At 39.2% G+C, this 26,116-nt stretch overlaps 1 protein-coding gene across 1 annotated transcript; it reads right to left on the minus strand.

Moving 5' to 3' along the window:
• Positions 1–721: 721 nt before the first annotated feature.
• LOC133039261 (uncharacterized) lies at positions 722–11,828 on the minus strand. Its single transcript, XM_061118110.1, has 2 exons — positions 11,269–11,828; positions 722–1,865 (listed from the first exon to the last, which is right to left on the minus strand). The coding sequence occupies exons 1-2, from the start codon at positions 11,826–11,828 to the stop codon at positions 722–724; spliced, it is 1,704 nt and encodes a 567-aa protein (XP_060974093.1).
• Positions 11,829–26,116: the final 14,288 nt, after the last annotated feature.

The raw sequence follows: 26,116 nt of genomic DNA on the forward strand, positions 1-26,116 counted from the left end.
GTTCCCCGAACCAGGGTAAATTCATCCACTAATTCTCAAAGGTTCATATTACAATTTCCAATTCTCTCTCAAGGAATCAAATACAACCTTAACAACAATTAGTATTGAATTACCAACAACAATCAAGAACACTGATTGTTAACACACAATCCCTTGTGCAGCAACTGAGCTCTTCTTCAACATGTCTTCAATCTGAAATCCCTTCAGATCTGATGATGAAGATGACACTGAACTCCCTTCAGTTTGAACTCAGCAATTCCAGATTCAGATCATTCCACCATTGATGAACACTCTCAAGCTCCAAGATCTGACCTGTAATCACAACAACAAGAGACAAGATACGACTCTCTCTTCACAAACAACCGAAATAACTGTCTGAACGATTTAATGGATAACCACTTTACTAATAGAAACCGACTTTTTATATATCCACAAAATAAGTCCAGCTGGCACTAACTAAAACTTAAATGAGACTCACGTAAACAAACGTTAGTGCAGATATAACAGACTAAAAATCCAGATACGACTAGACATTGAACAGAACAAACACTGTCACAAAATAATAACACTAACATTCTCCCCCTTGACAGGTTATGTTCAATGACTAACAAACAAAACTAAAGACCACAAAAAAACAGAGTTAATATTCCAGATATAACTGTCTTTAGGAATATAAACAAAGCCACTACAAAAGCGAAACGAATTACAATTATCTCCCCCTTCATTGAATATGATCTGTGGGTTCCTGTGCTGTGCCAGACTCCCCCTGGGAAGGTGGTCCAGTTGACACAAAGGGTGTTGTAGAGTCAGCTGGAGGATCTAGATCAGGTTGTGCTGAACTGGTGACAGGATCAAAGGCTGAAGGCTCCCCCTGCATATGTGCATTATTTCCAGACGTGTCTGATGATGCACCAAACGAATCATGATGAAACTCAGGCAGAGAGATGTCAGGGAGAGAATCCCCAGGAAAATGGTGCAAAAGAGTGGACTTGATAGAGCGAACCATTTGATACATGGAGGCCTCAAAGGCAAGCTGACGCTTTTGATCCTTCTTATAGCGTTTGGCAAAAGATTGAAACTCAGAAAATATTTGTACCTGCCAGCTGGAATCCGAAAGCCCTTTGAACATAGGAGACTTGCCTTTACTCACTTTGGTTCCAGAGGGAGTGGTTGAAGAAGGCTTCCTATTGACCACCGAGAGAAAGCTCTTACTGAGAACCGGATTCTGAACTTGATAATCATGTGTTGTGAGAGGAGGGTGAGCATCCATAAGAACTCGTTGAACTAAACTTGGAAATGGTAGCTTGTTACGAGTGCCAGTAGTTTCTGAGGCTTCCAGTACCCGTTCAAAAATGAGCGAGGGCAGATCAATGGACACATTAGTGCCTGCAACATACAAGAACTTGCCAATCTCAAGTGTAACAGCAGACAAATGAGAATTAGGAAACCAATTGTACAAGGCTACCCGATGAAGAACCCTATAGAATGGAGTCAGATGAGTGACTAGAATTTCCTGTTTGTCCCAAATATAGTCATCCCTGCCAGTTAGCACTCGACCCATCAAAGATTGATCTGGATTGAAGTGTTTCCCATATGTTGGTTTCCTGATGGACTCAACTTGCAATAAAGACGCAATAGTGGATGGACCAAAAGGAACTCTATGACCCCTAACAAAGGCACTCACACACCCTGGATGACCCTCAGCAATAACAGTTCTATCAAGATTGGCATAGAATTCTCGAACTAATATGGGATAAGGAGCAGACAAGTTAGTGACCGTGTTGACCCATTTCCTAAGTTTTAAAAACTCATGCAGTTCAGGAAAATCATCTAATATTACCACTTGTTCGAACCAAAGCTCACGACTGCCAAACCACCGTTGATAGACAGAGGCTTTAGAGGCATCAACAAAACATTGTACTGTTGCTGGGTCGACAGTTGATATAGGTGTTGGAAGTTATTTTACCAGGATCTTAGATCTACTCACAAGTATGTTGATTTAACAACCTAAATATGAACTTCTAAAACGATAGGAAATTAAACACATAAGAGTATCAGAAATCTTACAGTGATTGCAGCGGAATATATGTCTCCTCCCACTCAGATCTCTAACCCTTGATTCCTTTCTGTAGCAGAGTATAATCAAGATCTGAGCCCGATAGTCCTTCTTTGTTGTTTTTGAATTCTACACAGCCTTCCTCACTATGATTGAGGTATTACTTGATGTATGTGGGCACTACTTTAGCACTTATACTTTTCGAAACAGTGAAGGAAGAGAGAGAGAGAGAGAGGGTGGCGGCTCAGAGAGAATTTTCTGAGAGAAAATTCTTTCAGAATAATGTTGTGAAAAGGTTGTACAGTTGTGTTCAACTCTGAAGCCTTTGCCTTCTATTTATAGAAGACCACCAAGGGCTACGATTGACATTTGGAATTGAAAAAATCAAAGAGAAAAGGAAGCTAAGTGGCCGGCCTAGGCATTGTAGAAACAAGGCTTGCCACTTTTCCAACTTTCCTTTTCCTACACTGATAGTTTCCTGTTTTGTCAAAAACTGCCAATTCCTTTGTTCAACCACATAAATGTCAAATCTAATTATTTAATAATTAAAATTAATTATCAAATAATATATTGTCATTTATTTTATTAATAATGAAACTAATTAAAGTTTCCTAATTAATAAATATGCCCTTCAAAATCTCTATTTACTGTTTTGCCCTTAATAAGTGATCAATTCTCAAATAGACAAGTCTATCTTGAGAATTTTTAATTGATTAATTAAAATCAATTAAATGAGTCTTACAAGTAATATCATCTCAACTAGTGAGGGGACCATGGGTCTATATATCCGAGCTTCCAATAAGCAGATCTAGAATTTACCACTTAAATTCACTGACTTATTAATTCTTCGTTGAATCCACACATAGAACTCAGAATTGCACTCTCAGTATATAGAATGCTCTATATGTTCCACCATATAGACACATTATTAGTTATCCATTGTTATAATCCTAATGTGATCAATGATCCTCTATATGGATGATTTACACTGTAAAGGGACTAAATTACCGTAACACCCTACAATGTATTTTATCCTTAAAACACTTAACCCTGTATAAATGATATTTCAACTAAGTGAAATGAGTACTCAATCATTTATCTCGTTTGGTTAAGCTCGAAGGAAATCACCCTTTGCTTACTATTCGCCAGATAGAAGCTATAGATTCCATATTTATGTTAGCGCTCCCACTCAATCGCACTACCGTGTTCCCAATATGTATGTATTGCCCAGACTAAAGATTAGGCTTAACTAACAAATCAAAGAACACGAATAATACTCTTGAAATTAAGCCTAACCATATCAGGATTTCGATCATGTGATCTAGGATCAACTTATGATATTGAATTGAATAGATATTTACGGTAAGTTTCAAAATCTAATTCAAAGTTCAATATCGGTCCATTCCAATGCATACTCCATGCATCCAACCTGAGCTTTACTTTAACCTATGTTCTGGAAAGAACATAACATTTCTCCAAATGTAAGTAAACTCTATTGTAGATTGTCATATCAGTGAAACCCAGTGTTCTGATAAATCTAGGAATACTTTATTCACATAGTCATGTTTATTTTCCACTGTGTTGACAACACAATAAACATGATCAAGTATGTGAAAAGGGGTTTGGATGAATTTATAAATCAAATAGACAAGCAATTGATTAAGTGAACCAAAACATACACAAGTGAATGAAAAATTACTTCTGTTACTTTATTGATATTGAATAATCTGGATTACATTGAAACAGAGTTTTATTTAGGGCATAAAACCCAACAAACTCCCACTTGCACTAATATAAAACAAATCAGTACATTTCAATTAATCCTAAATTCTGACGGTGCTTTTCGAATGAAGTTACTGCCAAGACTTTGGTGAATGGATCAGCCAAGTTATCCTGCGTATCCACTTTCTCCACCAGTACATCCCCTCTTGCCACATATTCTCTGATAATATGATACTTTCTTTCTATATGCTTACTTCTCTTGTGGCTCCGAGGTTCCTTACTGTTGGCTATAGCTCCAGTGTTATCACAAAGCAGGGCTAAAGGCTTTTCCATTCCAGGAACTACACCGAGACTGGTGAAGAACTTCCTAAGCCAGACAACCTCTTTAGCTGCTTCAGCCGCAGCTATGTATTCTGCCTCCATGGTAGAATCTGAAATCCCAGTTTGTTTAGCACTTCTCCAAACCACTGCTCCACCCCCAAGAGTAAACACCATCCCAGATGTAGATTTCCTGTCTTCAAGACATCCCTGAAAATCTGAGTCTGTATAGCCTAAGGGATTTAAAGCACCACCCTTGTAGACTAATACATAATCTCTTGTACTCTTTAAGTATTTCAAAATATACTTAACAGCATTCCAATGTACCCGTCCTAGATTTGACTGATACCTGCTCACGATTCCAACTGCATAGCAGATGTCAGGTCTAGTGCATAGCATAGCATACATTAGACTTCCAACTGCAGAAGCATAAGGAATTTTTGCCATGTCTTCTATCTCTTGAGGATCAGTAGGACACTGTTCCTTAGATAGACGGATACCATGTCTAGAGGGCATGTTTGCCCCATTGGTATTGGTCATGGAAAATCTCTCTAGAACTTTGTCAATGTAAGCTGTTTGAGAGAGAGCAAGGGATCTGTTCTTTCGGTTTCTGACAATCTTAATACCAAGAACATAGGCTGCCTTACCCAAGTCTTTCATGTCGAATTGAGTGTCAAGCCATTCCTTGATGTGAGTCATTTTCTTGACATTGTTTCCAATGATCAAAATGTCATCAACATAAAGAACCAGGAATACTACTACTTGGTTTTCCTTGAGTTGGTAAACACAAGGTTCATCTTCATTCTGATGAAAGCCGTAGGTCTTGATGATTTCATCAAACCTTTTATTCCATGAGCGAGAAGCTTGCTTAAGTCCATATATGGACCTATTTAATTTGCAAACTTTATTCTCTTGCCCAGGAAGAACATAACCTTCTGGTTGCTCCATATAGATGGTTTCTTCAAGAAGCCCATTAAGAAAGGCTGTCTTGACATCCATTTGCCAAATTTCATAATCTAAAGCGGCAGCTATGGAGAGAAGAATTCGGATGGATTTGAGCATGGCAATAGGACTAAAAGTTTCCTCATAGTCCACACCTTCTCTTTGTGTATAACCCTTGGCGACCAGTCTAGCTTTGAAAGTTTCGACTTCGCCTCTTGCACCTCTTTTCTTCTTGTAGACCCATTTACATCCAATTGGACGAAAATCATCAGGTGGTTCTACATATTCCCAGACTTTGTTCTTTTTCATGGAATCCATTTCTGAATCCATACCGGCTGACCATCGCTTCCGTTGCGGACTTGCCATTGCCTGTTTATAGGTTAATGGATCGTCATCAATACCGTCACCAACGACCATATTGATTTCACCATCCAAGCCATAACGAGATTGTTTCGTAGAAACCCTCCCACTACGACGAGGAGCGGTGACCTTCTGAACAGGAGCTTTAGTAGTAGTTTTCTCAGTTGCTACAACTGAGGGAGTGGGATGTTCTTCTTCTTGAGTAGAAGAAGATGGTACATTTGAAGGAACAGTATCTGTGAGCATTTCCTCTAATACAATTTCACTTTTCAGTTTGTTGTCTTTCATATAGTTATCTTCAAGGAAAGTAGCATTTGTAGAAACAAACACTTTGTTATCCTTGTGACTATAGAATAGTCCACCCCTAGTCTCTTTAGAATTTCCGACAAACATGCAAACTTCAGTTCGCGATTCCAGTTTGCCTTCTTTCTTTCTTAAGACATGAGCAGGGCACCCCCAAATCCTATAATGGCACAAACTAGGTGTGCGACCATTCCATAGTTCGACGGGTGTCTTAGGGACTGCTTTAGATGGAACAACATTTAAAATGTCGTTTGCCATTTGAATAGCATATCCCCAGAAGGACGTAGACAGAGTTGAATAACTCAGCATAGACCTAGCCATTTCTAAGAGAGTGCGATTTCTTCTTTCTGCAACTCCATTCTGCTGTGGAGTGCTTGGGGCAGTATATTGGGATTCAATTCCAAGTTCAATTAAATGATCTTTGAACTACATATCCATATATTCTCCACCCCTATCAGTTCGCAAGATCTTTAATGTTTTACCTAATTGGTTTTGAGCCAAAGCATGAAATTCCTGAAACTTTTCAAACGTTTCAGATTTCTTTTGCATTAGGTAAAGAAAACTATATCTAGAGAAATCGTCAATGAAAGTGACGAAATACTCATAACCTCCTCTGGCTTTTACATTCAGCGGTCCGCAAACATCTGAATGTACTAACCCTAGGGGTTCTTTGGCACGCTCTCCCTTCGCAGAGAAAGAACGTTTGGTCATTTTTCCTTCTAGGCAAGACTCGCAGACTGGCAGTTCTCCTAAGACGACATTTTTCAATGGACCGTCTTTGGTTAGCCTATTGAGTCTATCAAAACCTATATGACCTAAACGTAAATGCCATAGATAAGTTTGATCATCATTATCAATCTCTTTTCTCTTAAGGCTTCTAGGTTTAGCTACATTGAAAAGTTCAGTATTTAGTGAGATTTGAGTATCAGGTCTTAAAACATAAAGCCCTCGTTCCATGTTTGCAACACATATATGAAATCCATTACGAGAAATTGAACAATTTGAACTCGAAAAATTCAATATATAAAATTGTGTCTGTAAACACGAAACGCTAATCAAGTTTCTACTAAAATTGGGAATATATAAAACATTCTCTAAAAGTAAAAACTTCTTAGAATTAAACTTGATTCGGGCTGTTCCTCTTGCTTTAACTGATACCAACTCGCCATTTCCAACTTTAAGCTTTAACTCATCTGGGTGAAGATTCTCCCAAGTTTCAAGCAAATTGTAATGAAGAACATACATGGTTAGTAGATCCAGAATCAACAATCCAGGAGGATTTGTCGTTCTCTAAAACACATGATTCAAATACAAAAGCATCACCTTCGTTTGAATTGTCTAGAAGCCTGGGACATTGTTCTTCTTTATGTCCCTTTCCATTATAATTCGCACATAGAACATGATGTCTGATAATTGTACTTGAAGAAGCAGCTTTGTTAGAGCCCTCATGCTTAATCTTCTTCCTCTGATCAAAGCTTGCAATGCCAGGAGGTCTCATTGCAATCAGATTCCGCTCATGGGCCCTTAACTCAGTCTCGAGTTTGTCCATGTCAGAGGAGTTAGGATTGTTCATTAAGTAATATAGAACAAAACTGTTATACTCCTGAGGAAGACTATAAAGTATGAGTTTTACCCATTGTTCCTTTGATAAATCAATTCCTAGTAGATTTTCCTTTTGGAATTTCAGATTCATCAACAATAGGTGCGAGTTAATGCAACTACCAGGATGCATTTTCACACTATTGAGTTCTTTTGCAAAGATACTAACTAGGAGTGGATCGGGATGAGGGTTATTCATATTGGCACTACAACATATCAATAAATAGAAGTAAGGTTTTGGTTCTATAAATTCATACACAGGTTCAGAAAACAAATAATCACATATGTTATAAAAATACTAAATCTAACATAGTTTATTTTCCAAGGTTTCCAACGAACTGATACAGTGTCCCGTTTAGGCGAGAGTCAAAGCATCATCCATTGAATAGAGTTGTCAATTCATCTAAAATGTCAAACATTCTAGCAACCTTTTATTCGATCAAGATTGGAATTCAGCGTTGTCCCGTTTAGGCGAGAGTCGAGGCAATTCTATCTTATGAGCTTCTACCATTGTTTCGCATTCTTGTAAGTCTTATACAGTCGCCACCATTAGGGTGGTCATGAACCATATAAAAAAAAACTTATAAGAATACTTATATTTCGAGATTAAACGGCGCTAACTTGCTAATGAACGTTCCTCCATTAGGGAGGATTACTCACTAAAACAATAGCTATGTAAAACCAACAATGGAGATCGAATTTCTCTTGATTAAAGCTCATTATTTAACAATGTATTTTGTTTAATCATTTATATTCCATATCTCAATAATGAAATATTACAAATTAAAGTAATAACTTTAATTAAATTTCAAAAATGGAATAATTTTGAAAAATATCTTATTTAAGTTGTTTAGAAAAAATCTAAATACCCAACTTAAAATATTCTTCAACCAATGACTTAATTAAATATTACCAATTAAGTAGTAACCACTTAATTTAGAAGATATTCCATTTTAAGTTCCCATATTTATAAAATATCAACTTAAAAAATATCTAAAGAATCTTAATAACCAATTCCCAAAATTCCTCAACTTAATTTATAATAGGAAATTCAAAAATATTCAAATCTAAGTTGATTTAATAGATTTAACTAAATCTCAACTTAAATAGGAATATTTAATGAAATTATAAAATTAAGATTCAGAAAGAATTTATATGGTTATAATTCCATATTTAATTAAAACAAGAAAAATACATATAGCTTTCCAGAATATAACTATTCAAACTATGTTTTTCTTAAATTAATTTCAAGGAAGAATGAAATTAATTATGTTGCTAATCAATTTTTTATTAGGTCAAACTAATATAATTAACCTAGCACAATTATCCAAATCAGGCAAATGGGCCTTCACAATCGGGGTTGTTCATTTGAGGGGGGGCTGGGTCCAGTATGTCGCACCCACTTCTAAGGCTCCCAACTCTCACACAAGGCCCAAAAGAGAGGAATTTAACCTTAAAATGAATAACTATTATTAATTGAATAGGCTCACTACTAAATGAGCCTAAATAAAATCTATCAGTTATGATATTTTATTTAGCAACAACAACCTATATGTATCTATAATAGAAATTAAACATATAGGCTCACACAGGCATACACATTTGGATGGATCCTATCATGTTGCTAGGTCATACACAGATGAAAGAAGTTTGTAAAATTACCTGTTACAAATTATTTACTTGATCTATCATCAATTGAACCTTTGGTTAAAATTAGATCATCGAATCTATCATCAAGTTAACCAAGGCAATTTAGATCAAGTAATAATAGGTTTTAGAAAACTTACAAACAATCTAAAACTCATACTCTTGCAACAAGGTTAGATTTGGATAGTTGGATGTAGGATTTATTTAATTTTAAACATTTATTTCGAAAATAAAATTAAAATTAAACCTACCATTTTGAAAAATTAGGTTTTGGGTAACCTAAATGTCATTTCAAAATTAAATTGCTAACTTTCCTTTTAAATTTCATGTTATTTAATAAATTAAATAATAAAATAGAAAATGGTAAATACATACCCTTTTCTTGTTTTACAATTTAATTTAATTAAAAAATAACAAAATTTAAAAGTTAACAAAAAAAAAAAATACCTTGTTTCCTCTTTTAAAATTATCATGATTATTTTGATCTTATTTTAATTAAGGTCAAGTTACCAAAAAAAAATTAATATCTCACCTTAAAAAAAATAAAATAATCAAATTTTAAAGGAAATAAGAAAAGAGGTAAGCAAAACTTGATTTTTCCTATTTTCAAAATCAAATTACACTAATATCTAAAATTAATTTTAAAAATTAAAATTAATTTATTTCTGATAATTAGATTTGAAATTTGAAAAACAAAAATCAACATACAAAACTACACAAAAAATCGGAATTTAATATCATGAAATAGCATGAAAAATCGAAAAAATTGAAAAATTGGATGAACTGTACGGATGGCATGCCATGCATGGCCATCCGCGCACGTATCTGGGGTGATTGGCCGAGAAATCACGGCGCAGGAAGGCTGCAAGCAGCCATTCCGCGTGCGTGATGAGGTTGCTCGTCACCCCGATTTTTCCAATTTTCAAAAATTCATAATTAATTCAAATTAAATCGAAATCGAGTTCTGTAAAAAAGTAAATTGCTTAGAATTTTCCAAAATATCCAACAAAAATAATTACAAAATAAGAACAGTAACTATTTTTCCCATAATTCCCAAACAACAATCAAACATCAATATGACACTCAAAGCAACATGATACCATCCAAAAAACAAGCAAATCGTTTTAAGTCCAAATTTCTTGCAAGCAAATCAATTACCATGGCTCTGGTGCCAGTTGTTGGAAGTTATTTTACCAGGATCTTAGATCTACTCACAAGTATGTTGATTTGACAACCTAAATATGAACTTCTAAAACGATAGGAAATTAAACACATAAGAGTATCAGAAATCTTACAGTGATTGCAGCGGAATATATGTCTCCTCCCACTCAGATCTCTAACCCTTGATTCCTTTCTGTAGAAGAGTATAATCAAGATCTGAGCCCGATAGTCCTTCTTTGTTGTTTCTGAATTCTACACAGCCTTCCTCACTATGATTGAGGTATTACTTGATGTGTGTGGGCACTACTCTAGCACTTATACTTTTCGAAACAGTGAAGGAAGAGAGAGAGAGAGGGTGGTGGCTCAGAGAGAATTTTCTGAGAGAAAATTCTTTCAGAATAATGTTGTGAAAAGGTTGTACAGTTGTGTTCAACTCTGAAGCCTTTGCCTTCTATATTTCAACTAAGTGAAATGAGTACTCAATCATTTATCTCGTTTGGTTAAGCTCGAAGGAAATCACCCTTTTCTTACTATTCGCCAAATAGAAGCTATAGATTCCATATTTATGTTAGCGCTCCCACTCAATCGCACTACCGTGTTCCCAAGATGTATGTATTGCCCAGACTAAAGATTAGGCTTAACTAACAAATCAAAGAACACGAATAATACTCTTGAAATTAAGCCTAACCATATCAGGATTTCGATCATGTGATCTAGGATCAACTTATGATATTGAATTGAATAGATATTTACGGTAAGTTTCAAAATCTAATTCAAAGTTCAATATCGGTCCATTCCAATGCATACTCCATGCATCCAACCTGAGCTTTACTTTAACCTATGTTCTGGAAAGAACATAACATTTCTCCAAATGTAAGTAAACTCTGTTGTAGATTGTCATATCAGTGAAACCCAGTGTTCTGATAAATCTAGGAATACTTTATTCACATAGTCATGTTTATTTTCCACTGTGTTGACAACACAATAAACATGATCAAGTATGTGAAAAGGGGTTTGGATGAATTTATAAATCAAATAGACAAGCAATTGATTAAGTGAACCAAAACACACACAAGTGAATGAAAAATTACTTCTGTTACTTTATTGATATTGAATAATCTGGATTACATTGAAACAGAGTTTTATTTAGGGCATAAAACCCAACAATAGGTGCTTTGGGAAGTTTGGACTTTTTAGAACCTCTAGACGACCGTTTGGGAGATGACTCTGTAGAGGCAACTGGAGTGGGTTTTTTCTTGGATTTCTTGTCAGGTGGATGATACGTGGTGTCAGATGAGGATTTTCGTTTGGGTTGAACACGTTCACTGGTTGGGGTAGGAATAGAGACCTTAGATGGAGGACGAGGAGGGCCTACAGGTTTCGAGGGAGACTGGTGAGTCGACGAAGAACGAGTGACGCGTTTCAACACAGGTGGGGAAGGAGATGACAGTGAAGGTCGAACCTTTTTAGAGATAGGAGGAGCCTTACCTAGAAACGTACGAGGTTTCTGACTGACCTGAGGTGAGGGGGGAGACGGGGTCGACTCTGAACTTGGGGAATGTGAAGAACCACCAACCTCCGACTGGTAGAGGACAATGTCACGACAGGGATTAGGCATTGCAGACTCGACTGTAGGAGCCACTGTAGGATCACCAGTCGACGCCACAGATGGAACAACCATAGCAACAGGGGTTACTGCAATGGGTGTGATATTCTCCATGATAGAGAGGAAAAAAAATTTGAATGATGCAGAGCTTAGGGTTTCTGAGAGGAAAGTGAAGAAGTGAGACTGATCACTTTCCGTAGGCCTTAAGTATAGGCACCCTGACACAACTGACCAGGCAAAAAAAATGATGATGATTTTTTTTAAAATTTGATTTTTGCCAAGGAAAACGTACGCGCCCAAATTGAATATTTGCTACCACATCATACGGCACACTAAACGAAACAAACCAACGTCATCAGGCAATGAGTGTATCAAAGAAACCAGAAATGTGACAAATATACCAACAATATTTGCATTTAGCCCACACTTAGACAAAACAGAAAAAAAAATAAAAAAACTTAGAGATACTCAAATTTTAAGAAAAAAAATGGTATCAACTGATCAATGAATAGTGTTTCTGAGTACACACGTAATGCACACCTTGAGCAACAGATCATTCCCCTTCCCCAGCGAAAATGATACTCATGAGAGCACTAAACCTTGAATCTCCATTCGTGTGTGAACAGTGATCTCATGTGGTCCAAGAAGAGTGAAGATCAGCTGGACCACTCTCTCAACTAAGCAACAACTGATAATAGAAAAATGACGATTTTTGTATTGTTTTTTTTATATGAAGCCTTTTTTTTTTATATCACTCTGGCTTTTGCTTTAGTACCCAGACATGGCTTTCACTCTCTTCCAGAGATGTAGCCGTCCTCTTTGAGTACCAAGAACTAATAGAGAAGGAGCATACTACTTATTAGAACAAGGTGTACGAGAGCTCTTCCCATTGCATCTGGAAGAGGTAGCCTTTTTGACTGGGGAAGATTCAAGTGTACTATTAATCAAAGTAGCATATAGTAGATGGGGAAGGACAGAAGAACCCATTGCTGAAGAACTGTGACATACACGCATACTCATAGGCAAAATTGATTGATCAGATGACACTAAGAACAGTTTAGATTGTACAGAGACCAATACATGTTCTTAAATGAGTAAAAGTTTGAGTATCTAAAGCTTTAGTGAACAGATCTGCTAATTGATTCGTTGTGGGCACATGAGATATTGACAGCATATTTGACTCAACTAGTTCTCGGATAAAGTGGTACCTGATGTCGATGTGTTTAGTCCGAGAGTGCTGCATAGGGTTTTTAGAGATGTTTATGGCGCTTGTCTTGTGACAAAAGATGGTCAGTGTGTGTTGAGGATATCCATAATCAGTAAGCATTTTATTCAGCCATATCAATTGAGTGCAGCGGTATACCGCAATATATTCTCGCTTCGCAAAGGAAAGGGAGATGGACTGCTGTTTTTTGCTATACCACGAGACTAGGTTATTCCCAATGTAAAAGCAACACCCTGAAGTGCTTTTCCTATCATCTATACACCCTGCCCAATCAGAGTCACTATATCCTACCAAAGAGGTATTCGTGTCACAAATATACCAAAGACCATAGTTAACTGTCCCAGCTAGATATTTGAAAATACTTTTGACTGCAGAGAGATGAGACTATTTAGGATTAGCTTGATACCTGGCACATAAACCTACACTAAAGGATATATCAGGACGACTCGCTGTGAGATACAGTAAGCCACCTATCATACTTCTGTATAGAGTGGGGTCTACAGGGTCACCAGACTCATCTCGTGACAATTTGGATGTGGTGCCTATTGGTGTGTGTGCATGCTTGACCTGAGAGAATCCAAACTTATCTAACATAGACTTGACATATTTGGACTGTGAAATGAATGTGCCATGATCTAGTTGTTTTATTTGGAGTCCTAGAAAGAAAGTAAGGTCACCTATTAAACTCATTTCAAACTCATTAGTCATTAAAGTGACAAATGTTTGGACTTCACTATCACAAGTTGAGCCAAAAATGATGTCATCAACATATATTTGGGCAACAAAAATTCCTTTGTCAATATGTTTAATGAATAGAGTGCTATCTGCAGTACCTCGAGTGAAGCCATGAGAGATGAGAAATGAGGTGAGTCTATCATACCACGCACGTGGGGCCTGTTTCAGTCCATATAAGGCTTTATTGAGCTTGTACACATGGTGTGGATGATGTGGATCTCCAAACCCCTGTGGTTGTTTGACATAGACTTCCTCTTGAATTACCCCATTGAGAAACGCACTCTTGACGTCCATTTGGAAGAGTTTGATCTTCAGAAAGCATGCAATGATAAGAAGTAGGCGTATGGATTCTAATCGAGCCACGGGTGCAAACGTTTCATCAAAGTCGATGCCTTCGACCTGACTATATCCTTGAGCCACAAGTCGAGCTTTATTTCGAGTCACTGTCCCAAATTGATCAGACTTGTTTTTAAACAGCCATTTTGTCCCTATAACATTCGCACCATCTGGTCGAGGGACCATTATCCATACACCAAGTCTCTTAAAATTTCCCATTTCATCCTGCATGGCAACCAACCCGAACTCATCTAACAAAGCATCTCGAACACTTTTGGGCTCAATCTGTGACAGATAGCAGGCAAAGGCTAACAAATTCTGCAGTTTACGTCTAGTGACCATGGTATCATTCGGATTTCCTATGACAGTGGCCTGAGGATGAGCTTTCTCAACCCAGGATGGGGGTGCGATTTTATGTACTTTGGCTTGTTGGGGTTCTTTGGTCAGGGCACTATCAACTTCATTTCCTCTTCCTGGATCACTGACACTTGCTTGATTGTCACCTGATACGCCTGGTGCTGTATTTAGAGACTCTGTAGATGTGTCAGGGTACACTGGAGGCTGTCTAGTGAGGACTGGTCTAGAGCCTGAGAGAACAGGAGAATCATCTTCGATCCACACTTCTTCTTGTCCTTCTAAATCATCAAATTTCACATTCATTGATTCGACTACAGAGAGAGTCCTTTTGTTGAATACTCTATAAGCCCGACTGTTGGTGGAGTACCCCAGAAATGTTCCTTCATCACTCCTAGGATCAAACTTGGCCAAGTGATCCCGATCGTTCAGAACATAACACGTACATCCGAAAATGTGCATGTGGCTCACGTTAGGAGGTCTTCCTTTCCATAGCTCATAGGCAGTTTGAGAGGTACCAGTGCGAAGATGAATTCTATTGCACACGTAGCAGGCAGTATTGACAGCTTCAGCCCAAAATCATTTTGAAATATCTTTGGCCTGCATCATGACCCGAGCAATTTCTTGTAGAGTTCTGTTTTTTCGCTCAACAACTCCATTCTGCTAAGGATTTTTTGGGGCTAAAAACTCATGATGAATTCCCATGCCATTACAGAACTCTGAGAATATGGAATTTTTGAACTCTTTTCCATGGTCACTTCTCAGTCTAAAGACTTTTCCAACTTTGGAGTCTTTCTCAGTTTGCAGTCTCAGTATCAAGGCAGAGAATGATCCAAATGTGTCTGACTTGTCTCTAAGGAATTCAACCCAGGTAAACCGAGAGTAGTCATCCACCAAGACCATTACATATCTTTTCCCACTGATACTTTCATTCTGCATTGGCCCCATTAAGTCAACATGCATTAGTTCCAACACACGAGAGGTGAGAAGTCTATTAATTGTGGGATGAGATGCCTTGTGCTGTTTTCCAAGCTGACATGGACCACATACTCTCTCCTTGGAAACTTTCATGTTAGGAATTCCCCCTTACAGCTTGAAGCTTCACCAATCTTTGGAGATCATTGTAGTTCAAATGTCCCAGCCTGTAGTGCCATAAGTCAGGTTTGTCCAAGAAGGTCCTGTTGCACACTATGGTATTGCATACAGCATAGCACTGGTCTACAATTCTGTTTCCTATTAAGACAGCACACCTATCAGATGAAACTAAACATTGAGTTTTAGTGAAACTTACAGAGAGATTGTCGTCACACAATTGGTCGATGATGATGAGATTTGCTTTGAGTCCTCTCACATATAGGACATTAGTCAGCTAAGCTGCTCCATTCACATTCACATCACCTCTCCCAGCAATCTGCCCTTTGTTACCATCCCCAAAAGTGACAGATCCCCCTTTTTCATCTTTGAAGTTAACTAGCAATTTCTTATTTCCAGTCATGTGACGCGAACATCCACTGTAGAAGTACCACTGACCTTCAACAAAGGCAGACAGGGATAGCTTCGCAACCAAACCAACATCAGGATTAGGTTTGGAGTTTATTTTCCATTCTCGACGAGGTTTGTGTCCATGTGACTTATTTGGTGGAGGGAAATATTTGGTCGATTGATCATGGCTTTCAAGTAGTTCTGCAATTTGTAACACTTAGGACGAATGTGTCCTCTCCTATTACAGAAATGACATATAGGAATGAAATTGTCATTCTGTAGAAGGTTGTCAGCATCAGTCCTCCTTCCTTCAAACTTGAGTTTGATGGGTCCAGTTGGAACATGTCTCCTCTCAGATGAGTCAGATTCGTTAATGGTGATTGAGGTGTCAGGTAACCCATCTTCCTTCTTTGATGAATTGACATTGGAGGGTAAAGAATGCTCAACAGACAGGTCATTCCCTTATTTATATAGCATCTTATATCCTAAGGAAGTTCGATCACCATAGGGCTTCTGAAGCTGTATGGTTTGATTGATAGCAGCAGTGCCTGGGGGAATGAACTGTAAAGCTTGCTTGGTTCAAATTAGATCAGCTGTGAGTTTATAGACCTCATTCTCCTTTTCATCCAGAAGTCTGTTGAGATTTTTGACAGTGTCTTCTAACTTTCTTTTTTCAGTCTCCACTTGCTCTAGAGAGTTCTTTAGGGCACAGATCTATTTAGTCATGTACTCCCATTGTGCAAACATTTCTTCATAAGCATGTTGACGACCTGTGCTGTCTGCTTCTGATGAGGTGGAGACTGCATCATCTTCAGGCTCAACTGGATTACAGCTTTGGGCCATGAATGCCAGTACCTGCTTTTCCTCATCTGATCCTTCACTGGCTGTGGAGTTCTTTTCCTCATCACTATCACTCCAAGTTGCTGCAAGGGCCTTTTTCTTTTTTAGTGTGTTGGCCCACTCAGCTGAATGTGACCATATCCATCACATTCTCGGCACTAAATTCCTCGGCCCTTTTGATCAGTAGAGGCTTGTCCTGGTTTGAAATTTACTCCTTTGTTTCTTTTGAGAAGATTTTCTTTGTCAGCTGGTCAATTTTTTCCTGTAGTTCTTTTTCAAGAATTTTGCATAGTTTCTTGTTAACAAGGCAACCGTTTCATCTGTAATGCCATTCAAGTCTTCCAGAACAGGTTTCTTGTTTTCTTGGTGAATAAGTGCAATGCTAGCATCTGACTTTTCTTTCACCACCTCCTTTTGTTTCTTGGTTTTCTTCCACCTAGATAGTGATAGCTCATAGTTTTGCAAAGACCCGATGAGTTCGTCAAGATCGAGTTCCTCAATATTTCTCATTTCTTCGATTGAGGTAACTTTGGACATGAATCTTCTGGGGAGGACAACAAGCACCTTTCGAACCAGTTTCGAGTTAGAGTAAGTTTTCCCCAGAGCATACGATTCATTAGAGATGTCACAAAGTTTTGCATGGAATTCAGCCACAGACTCATCCTCCTCCATGGTAAGATTTTCGAAAGCCTTTGCCAAGGCACGCAACCTTGATTTCTTGACAGCATCAGTTCCCTCGTTCTTAATTTTTAGCTTCTCCCATGCTTCCTTAGCAATTTCATAATTGGCTATAACCTTCAGTTAGTTAGTGGAGACGGCATTAAACAAGGCATGAAGAGCCTTTGAGTTGAAATTCGCTCTTTCCATTTCAACAGTGGCCCATTGACTCATAGGTTTGGGTGTAACGATTTCATTCTCCATCATTGTTGGTTTCCACCACCCTTCTTCTATGGAAATCCAAACTCTTTCATCTACAGCTCTCAAGAAAGCGCGCATCTTGGTTTTCCAGTATGGATAATTGGCTCCTTCCAGCATCGGAGGTCTCGAGGTGGAGCCTCCTTCTCTAAACATTTCCATCCTGCACACAGAAGTGGTAAACAGACACACAAATGTTCTGTAGTTCTTTGAGAGAGAACTCAGAGGAGGTTAGTTACGACAGAATCGATAGTTAAGGTTGACTCAAGAATCAACGATCAAGAATCATACAAGAGTAGGATCTAACACAAATTTTTATAAAATTTCAAGCTCTGATACCAATTGAAAGTGCAACTTGTAGATTTTAATGATTCAAATTACCAAGTTGTCTATCTTTAGATTGATTGATTTCAAGATCTGAATTACGAACATGAATTAAAAGTCAAGCAGTAAATCACATACCAATTTACAAGCTTCATCTGCACTGAGAACACATCTCAGCCGACTAGTGCTTGGGTTCCCCGAACCAGGGTAAATTCATCCACTAATTCTCAAAGGTTCATATTACAATTTCCAATTCTCTCTCAAGGAATCAAATACAACCTTAACAGCAATTAGTAATGAATTACCAACAACAATCAAGAACACTGATTGTTAACGCACAATCCCTTGTGCAGCAACTGAGCTCTTCTTCAACATGTCTTCAATCTGAAATCCCTTCAGATCTGATGATGAAGATGACACTGAACTCACTTTTGTTTGAACTCAGCAATTCCAGATTCAGATCATTCCGCCATTGATGAACACTCTCAAGCTCCAAGATCTGACCTGTAATCACAACAACAAGAAACAAGATACGACTCTCTCTTCACAAACAACCGAAATAACTGTCTGAACGATTTAATGGATAACCACTTTACTAACAGAAACCGACCTTTTATATATCCACAAAATAAGTCTAGTTGGCACTAACTAAAACTGAAATGAGACTCACGTAAACAAACGTTAGTGCAGATATAACAGACTAAAAATCCAGATACGACTAGACATTGAAAAGAACAAACACTGCCACAAAATAATAACACTAACACAGCGCATCAACACAAAGATCGTGGGATCATTGCTGAATATTCCTCACTATTTATAGGGCAGGAAACTTGAGGAGGAAGAGTTTTCTCTCTCGTTACAAAGCGCATCAACACAAAGATCGTGGGATCATTGCTGAATGCTAGGATCGTGGGATTGAAGCCGTATACACTGATAGTGGAATCGTGTGTATTCCATATCCACGCAAGTTGATCCCTGAGTTATAGAAATTTAGCTGGTGACTCACGAAGTGCTTGGCTGAATTGGCTGAGTGTTGCACATTCTGCACGGCTTGTTGAGTATTCCATTATGGACATGCCAGCGAGGCATCCTGCTCGGCATGTTGATCCGACCAGGTGCTCTAAGTTGATGCCACGTGTCACCATTCTTGTGATGCCACGTCAAAGTGCCAATTTTGGGATAACATTTACCCCCAAGTCTGTGCGGGACCTCCGAGGTTGCGTATAGACTTCTTTCGAGCTGGCTCTGCCTTGGAAGGGGACACGTGTCGAGCATGACCGTTCGAGACTCGATGTGAAGCAGACTGGGCGTCCCTTCGATTTTCGGCTAATTAATGCTATCACAATTAATATTTTGAAAATCCGAATTTCTCTCTCCACGGCTGACGGTTGCACTCGATTATTTTGATTTCCCATATTCGCTTTCAAGGCGGGAAGTCGAGGCGTCTAAGGTTCCTTTACGTACAGTTACCCTTTTGCCTATAAATACTTAGAGTACTGGCACATTACCTCATTTCATCACCCTTCGTTGTTAAGCAAACTTCAGAGCAAAAGGAGAGAATTTTCTGGCTTCAAAGTTGCTGAAGAGCTTTCAGATGATTTCAGGCTTGCTTGAATCCGGACACTTGAATCTTTGAGTAAGTTTCTGACTTCCTTTATGTTTTCCTTTTGCATGCTTGTGCTTTTGAATGTATCTTTGCTGTAGAAAGAACACTGTAGGAAACCCTAGGGTTTGAAACTTCTGGGACTCTTCTTTTCCATGTCCTTGCGTTAGCTTTCACCCGTGAGGCTTACTTTAGAACTGCATTGCGTCTGTTTTTCACTCTGCTTTCTGTAAGCTTCATGAACTTTTTTGCCCTAACTCAAGAAAAACTTTCTGACTTCTTGAGTTTAGACTTTTCTTCGAACATGGCTGTTCTTTAATCTGTTGGGTATTCCTGGTCGGCATATTTGCTTGTTCTTTTGCTTGATACTCCTTCCAACACTCATATTGCGTGTTGTCTTTTGTAGATGAACCCTGGTGAGTCTTGGGAGCCCGAGCATCAAATCGACCAGGAACTGCTTCAACTTCTGCACGAAGTCTACCCTCGTCTTCGTGCTAATCCTTCTTCTGATTCCGTACCCAGCCATAGAATGATGGCTCGTACGAAGAAAATTACGCGTCTGGCTGACGCTTCTGATCCCCAAGTGGCTCGGCTTGCCACCCTGCCCGACGCCGAACAGGATTTGGCAGTCCCAATGGAAGAGGACCGTGAGGAGGACGCTAAAGTCCAAGAGGTTGAGGAGCTTGACGAGGCACGTCCGGGCAACCCTCCCGCTGCTGAGGGAGAGGAGGAGATTGAACCCCCTAACTATGGGGAGTAAAATGAGGCTGGGAAACCAGCTGATGCTGACGGGGACGTCCTGGTTACAGGCGTCGACTACGTCACCGAGGAGCTTGCTGAGGCGGTTCCTCATAGGAGGCAGGCTGCCTTGGGTGCCAGATGGGTGAGTCCTCCGTCCAAGATTTTGGAGGTATGCCTCTGCACGACCAGGACGAATACCTGGGCGAGCTGGACTGCTTCATTCCCGCCCACGACAATCGCGCTTCAAACCCTAGTGAGGGGATGTGCGCCTGGTCGGGGGCTCATGGCCAGCAAGGGGCGCTGATGCCCTTGCACAAGTACTTTCGGGATGTGGCAGACTTCTTCGGCCTTTGCCCGACCCAGATCACTCCCAAGGGCATTAAGCATTTGTCTGCCTTCTTCGTCGTCTATGCTTCCCAGGAATGGGGTGTTCCCTCTCCCCATGAGGTTGCTTGGTTCTTCGACTTGAAGTCTACTCCCATGCAAGGCAGGTTGGGGTATTTCTGCTTCTCTCAGCCAGGCTTTAAGTGGTTGAGCGGGACGGACAACAAGGCCATAAGAAAAATAGGGCGTTTTGTTGATGAGTACTTCATGGTGAAGGATCCGAACATCACCCGGACTCAGTTTCAGCAGATTCTGACATATCACCGTGCTCCCCTCACTCTTACCCTTAGGGATAGGGCTCAGAAGCTTACCCGGTTGCCGGCGGAAGACAGGGTTATTATCCAGTTGACCTCCGATGCAAATCTGTTGCAGTACGGGCTCTACCCTGAGGACTTTTCTTCTATGTCCGTGACGGGGAAGAAGAGGAAGTCTGCTGCTGCTCGGCCTGAACGAGCTCATCAGGAGGATGAGTTGATTCAACTGAAGTGTGAAGCTAAGTTGAAGGGTGGTGTTTGGGCAAAGCAGAACGCTCAGGAGTCTATGAATCCTGAAGATGAAGCTGAGGCTGAGGCTGAGGCTGAGCAGGTGGCTCCTTTGAGGAGGAAGAAGAAACTCCCGGCCACGCCCAGGCCCGTGGAACACGAAATTCGCATAAGGGAGCCCATTTCACCTGTTCGGCCATCCCATCCTTATGCTGGAAAAGGGAAGGTCGTTATGGCTGAGATAAAGTCGATGTCAGGTGATGATGGACTTCTGACTTTCTGGGCGGACCATCACTCTGCGCTTTGCTTCTTTTTTCAGCTTCTTGGCTTCCATACTTTGTATTTTTTGTTGGTTTTTGCTAACCATGCTGTTTTTGCTTTTGTGCAGACATGTCTCGGCAGATGATGGACGCCTTAAGGAAGAGGATGAGCGGAGGGTCTAGTGCTTCCCCTCCGACCAAGAAGTCCAAGGTCGGAGAGGGGTCTTCAGAGAAGAGGCCTTCTAGAGAGGTCATTGAACTTTCTGAGGATCTGGCTGCTGCAAATCCTTCTACTCCCCAACCTGCCAAGTCTAAGGAGTCTGGGCCACCAACATCTGGGTCCGAACTGGTCAGGAGGATTCCTGAACGGGAGCAAGCACCATCTCTACCCGTGCCCATGCTGCCTGAGGTCAAGAAGGGCAGGGAGGTGATGGCTCATCACATGAACCGGCTGGTTCCTGAGGTCGTTGAGCAGTTGGATGGTGCGGACCACTCATCTCTGGATGTGTTGGTAGGCGGAGTCTTGCAGGAGCTTACCAGGGTTAGTCTTTTCTTTTTGACACTTCCCTTTTAGCTTTTCATACTTAGCTTCATATCCTGACCTTTTCCTTTGTGCAGGCCAGTTTGAAGTTGGGTTATGCTTACTCCCGGGCTAAATCTGCTGCTTCCAAGAGTACGGCTCTGTCCCACGCCTTGAGGGCGGAGGTGGACTTGGCCAAGAAGGAAGCTGAGGAGGCCAGGGCGGAGACTGCAGCTGTTCGCCATGAGTTGGGTGAGGCCAACAAGAAGCTTTTTGCTGCCGAGAAGGTCACCGTGCTGACAAAGGACCTCGAGGCTGCTGATCGCTTTGAGGAGACCATTGAGTCTTTATCTGCCGATGTTGATCGTCTTCAAGATGAGAGGACTTCTCTGCGACAGGTCCTCCTTCGGCTGAAGGATGATAAGGACGCTCAGACGGTCGAGGCGAACCGCTTGAGGGAGAAGGTTGATGCTTTGGAGACTGCCGGCCTTGAGCTCTTCTTTGATTTTTGGAAGGCTAATCCCCAGGCCAACTTCGACTACTTAGGCGACGCCAAGGAAATGTACCTCGAGTACTGCGTGGCCCAAGTTGCCTATGGTGGGAAAGAGGTGGCTGCTTCAACTTTCAGCCAAGCTTTTGACCAGGCTGCTGATGCTTCTCCTGCTCAAACAACAGATCCTCCTGCTCCAGTCGGCTCAGAAGAACCAAATATAGAGCCTGGTACTCCAGCTGTTTGAACATTAATCTTTTTATTCCTCCTGTTTATATATATTATATATGGCCGTAAGGCCTTTAAGACATCATGACCGACCAAGTGGTCTTTAAACTTGGAATTAATTTTCATTTTTTGGACAACGGACTGGCCGGGCAGCTCTAATCCCGGTACATTATGCTCTTGTTATCCTTAATGAATTTCATTCTCTGTTTATAATTGCAGTGCAATTGTTTTTGTTTTATGTTTACCAGATGCTTTGTACAGGTATAGGTGCCCCCCAAGTGACCGAGCAGACGTATGACTCTTGGTCACTTGTCTTTGCAAATATATTGCTTTTTTGTTCGGTGTTTTGGGTTCGACCGAACCTTTTGTACGCACTCTAGGTAAATTATAATCATGCTGATTTTTTTGACTCAATAGAATGTTGGAAATTATTTTACCAGGATCTTAGATCTACTCACAAGTATGTTTATTAACATCCTAAATAAGAACTTTCTAAAACGATAAATTAAACACATATAAAGTTTAAGAAACCTTACATTGGTTGCAGCGGAATTAAATGACTCCTTCCGTTCAGATATCTAGCCCTTGATTCCTTTCTGTAGCAGAGCATTATCAATATCTGAACCTGGATCTCTTTCTCTGAATCTTTTATGCTGAAACTCCTTTGCTGATGATCTTTCTTCACGATCTTCCTCACTATGATTGAGGTATCACTTGCTGTGTGTGGGCACTACTCATACACTAAGAAATTTCGAAATTTCAAGAGGGAAGAGAAAGAAGAAGTGGCAGCTAAAGATAGGGAGAGAGAAAGGCTCAGGTTTTTCTCTGAAGGAAAAATAGAAAATTTTAGTGTAATTTTCCTGAAGCCTTCACTATCTATTTATAGCATTCCACTAGGGTTAGATTTGAATTATATGGCATTAAAATAATGAAAAAATCAATTTAAATTTCCTACAAAAGTGGCAGGCCATACACTTAGTGGATTGGGCCTTGCTTTTTGCAATTTTGCAATTTTAACACCTTTTGTATCTGATTTTCTCAAAAATGCCAATTTCCTAATTCAAACATTTAAATGCCAATTCTAACTATTTAATAACTATAAATAATTATTAAATAATATTGTCATTTATCATATTTATTAATTGAACCATACAAAGTATCATAATTAACAAATATGCCCCTATTAACTCTTTCTTTACAATTTCGCCCTTACTTAGTGAAAAATTCACAAATAGACATAGTCTAATTTGAGAATTATAATTGATTAATCAAAATCAATTACATGAGTGTTACAAGCAATATTATCTCAACTAGTGGGGGGACCATGGGTCTATATAACCGAGCTTCCAATAAGTAGATCAAGAATTTAGCACTAAAATTCACTAACTTATTAATTCTTCGTTGAATCCACGCATAGAACTTAGAATTGCACTCTCAGTTATATAGAATGCTCTATATGTTCCACCATATAGACACATCATTAGTTATCCATTGTTATAATCCTAATGTGATCAATGATCCTCTATATGAATGATCTACACTGTAAAGGGATTAAATTACCGTTACACCCTACAATGTATTTATTCCTTAAAACACTTGACCCCGTATAAATGATATTTCAGCTTATGTGAAATGAGTACTCCACCATTTATGTTCGTTTGGTCAAGCTCGAAGGAGATCATCCTTTGCTTACTACTCGCCAGATAGAAGCTATAGATTCCATGTTTATGATAGCGCTCCCACTCAATTGCACTACCGTGTTCCCAAAATGTACGTATCACCCTGACCTAAAAGTAGGTTTAACTAACAAATCAAAGAACACGAATAGCCTTTCAAGATTGAGCCTAATCATATCAGGATTAAGATCATTTGATCTAGGATCAACTTGGCGATATTGACTTGAATAGATATTACGGTAAGTTTAATAAATCTAAGTCAAAGTTCAATATCGGTCCCTTCCGATGCATACTCCATGCATCCAACCTGAGCTTTACTTTAACCAATGTTCTGGAAAGAACATAGTATTTCTCCAAATACAAGTAAACTCTTGTTGTAGATTATCATATCAGTAAAACCCTGTGTCTGATAAATCTAGGAAACTTTATTCACATAGTCATGTTTACTTTCCAATGTGTTGACGGCACAATAAACAGGATCAAGTATGTGAAAAGGGTTTTAGATGAATTTATACATTATGTACATATAATCAAGAAATAAAGGGATTTTTTCTATAATAAACTGAAAATGGAAAAAATTTACATTTATGACCTACATAGAGAAAATAAACAAAAATAGAAACTAAAAGTTGTTATTTACAAAAATACCTGCCAAAAAAAAAACAGAGGGGATCCTCCTTCTTCGTGACCCAGCTGTAGAACCCCAACAACCATTTTCAACCATTTTCATTCCAAAACTAGGAAAATCATATCTAAAAAAAATATAGATCTCAAAGAAAAACTACTCAGATCCCGAAAATCCAAATACAAAAAGGGAAAAAAATTTATCCAACCTCCATTGTTGTACAAAAAAAAAAAACTCAAAAACAACATTCAGTCAAAAGCCCAACGCGTTCAGAGGAGAAGAATCGAAGAGAAGGAGATCTGTAATCTGGAAATTTTGGTACAGAGCAATGGGCATTGGGATGACAACAACTCAGCACAGGCAGATTTGCAGCAACCTGGAAACAACCCAGCAACAACTTCCAAGCAACAACTATCTGCGCACACAATTGGATCAGTTCAAGACGATACATTTTTTCTAGGAACAGGGACCGTGACATCATAATCAACCATACAACAACCAGAAAACAACAAAGAAAAAACTACAGCAATAGATGAATATAAAAACAACTAAAAAAAAACTCAATAACAACACAAAAATAACATCAACAAAAATACATAAAAGAAATACAAAAAGAATGACAGAATACATAAAACCGTCATGATAAACGAGTAAAACATTGACAAAAAAAAAACAAAATAGTTACTGTAAAAACAAATAGAACAACCAGAAAAAAACTGAAGAAAAATTGAAAAACAACAAAAAGAAACTTACATTGCGTTCAGACTTGAAAATTTTAGCTCTCTTAGGCTTAAGAGCGTCGACCTTAACTGGAATGGCTCTTTTCTTAGTGCCCGATGTCTCTGGAACATCACCCACTAATTTCTTAGCAATTTTTTTTAACCCCATCTTAGCTTCGACTTTGGATGAAACAGTTGGAGGTTTCTTAGATTTTTTAGTGTGTTTCTTGGCCGGAGATGGGGATTTCGAACCACTTCTAGTGGTTGTCATTTATATAGAAAAAAAAATACAATATGGGAAGATGAACTTACAGTTAAAAACGAGAGAAAATAAGAAAGTGGAAGACAATGTAGGTTGAGGAAAACGTGGGTTAGGGCTTGGAGAAGGTGATCGTGGGAAGAAGAGGTGGGTTAGGGCTTGGAGTGGGTGATCGTGTGAAGAAGAGGTTGAAGACAATAG

Source organism: Cannabis sativa, chromosome 6, assembly GCF_029168945.1.
Source record: "Cannabis sativa cultivar Pink pepper isolate KNU-18-1 chromosome 6, ASM2916894v1, whole genome shotgun sequence".
NCBI classification, from domain to species: Eukaryota; Viridiplantae; Streptophyta; class Magnoliopsida; order Rosales; family Cannabaceae; genus Cannabis; species Cannabis sativa.

Bases quoted from the DNA above. Each gene is read 5' to 3' on its own strand.
- LOC133039261 (XM_061118110.1), bottom strand. From the start codon at position 11,828: ATGGAGAATATCACACCCATTGCAGTAACCCCTGTTGCTATGGTTGTT. The intron at 1,866-11,268 runs GTTTTATGCCCT...GTGGTTTGGCAG, and splicing joins CCCAAAGCACCTATTGTTGG to TCGTGAGCTTTGGTTCGAAC.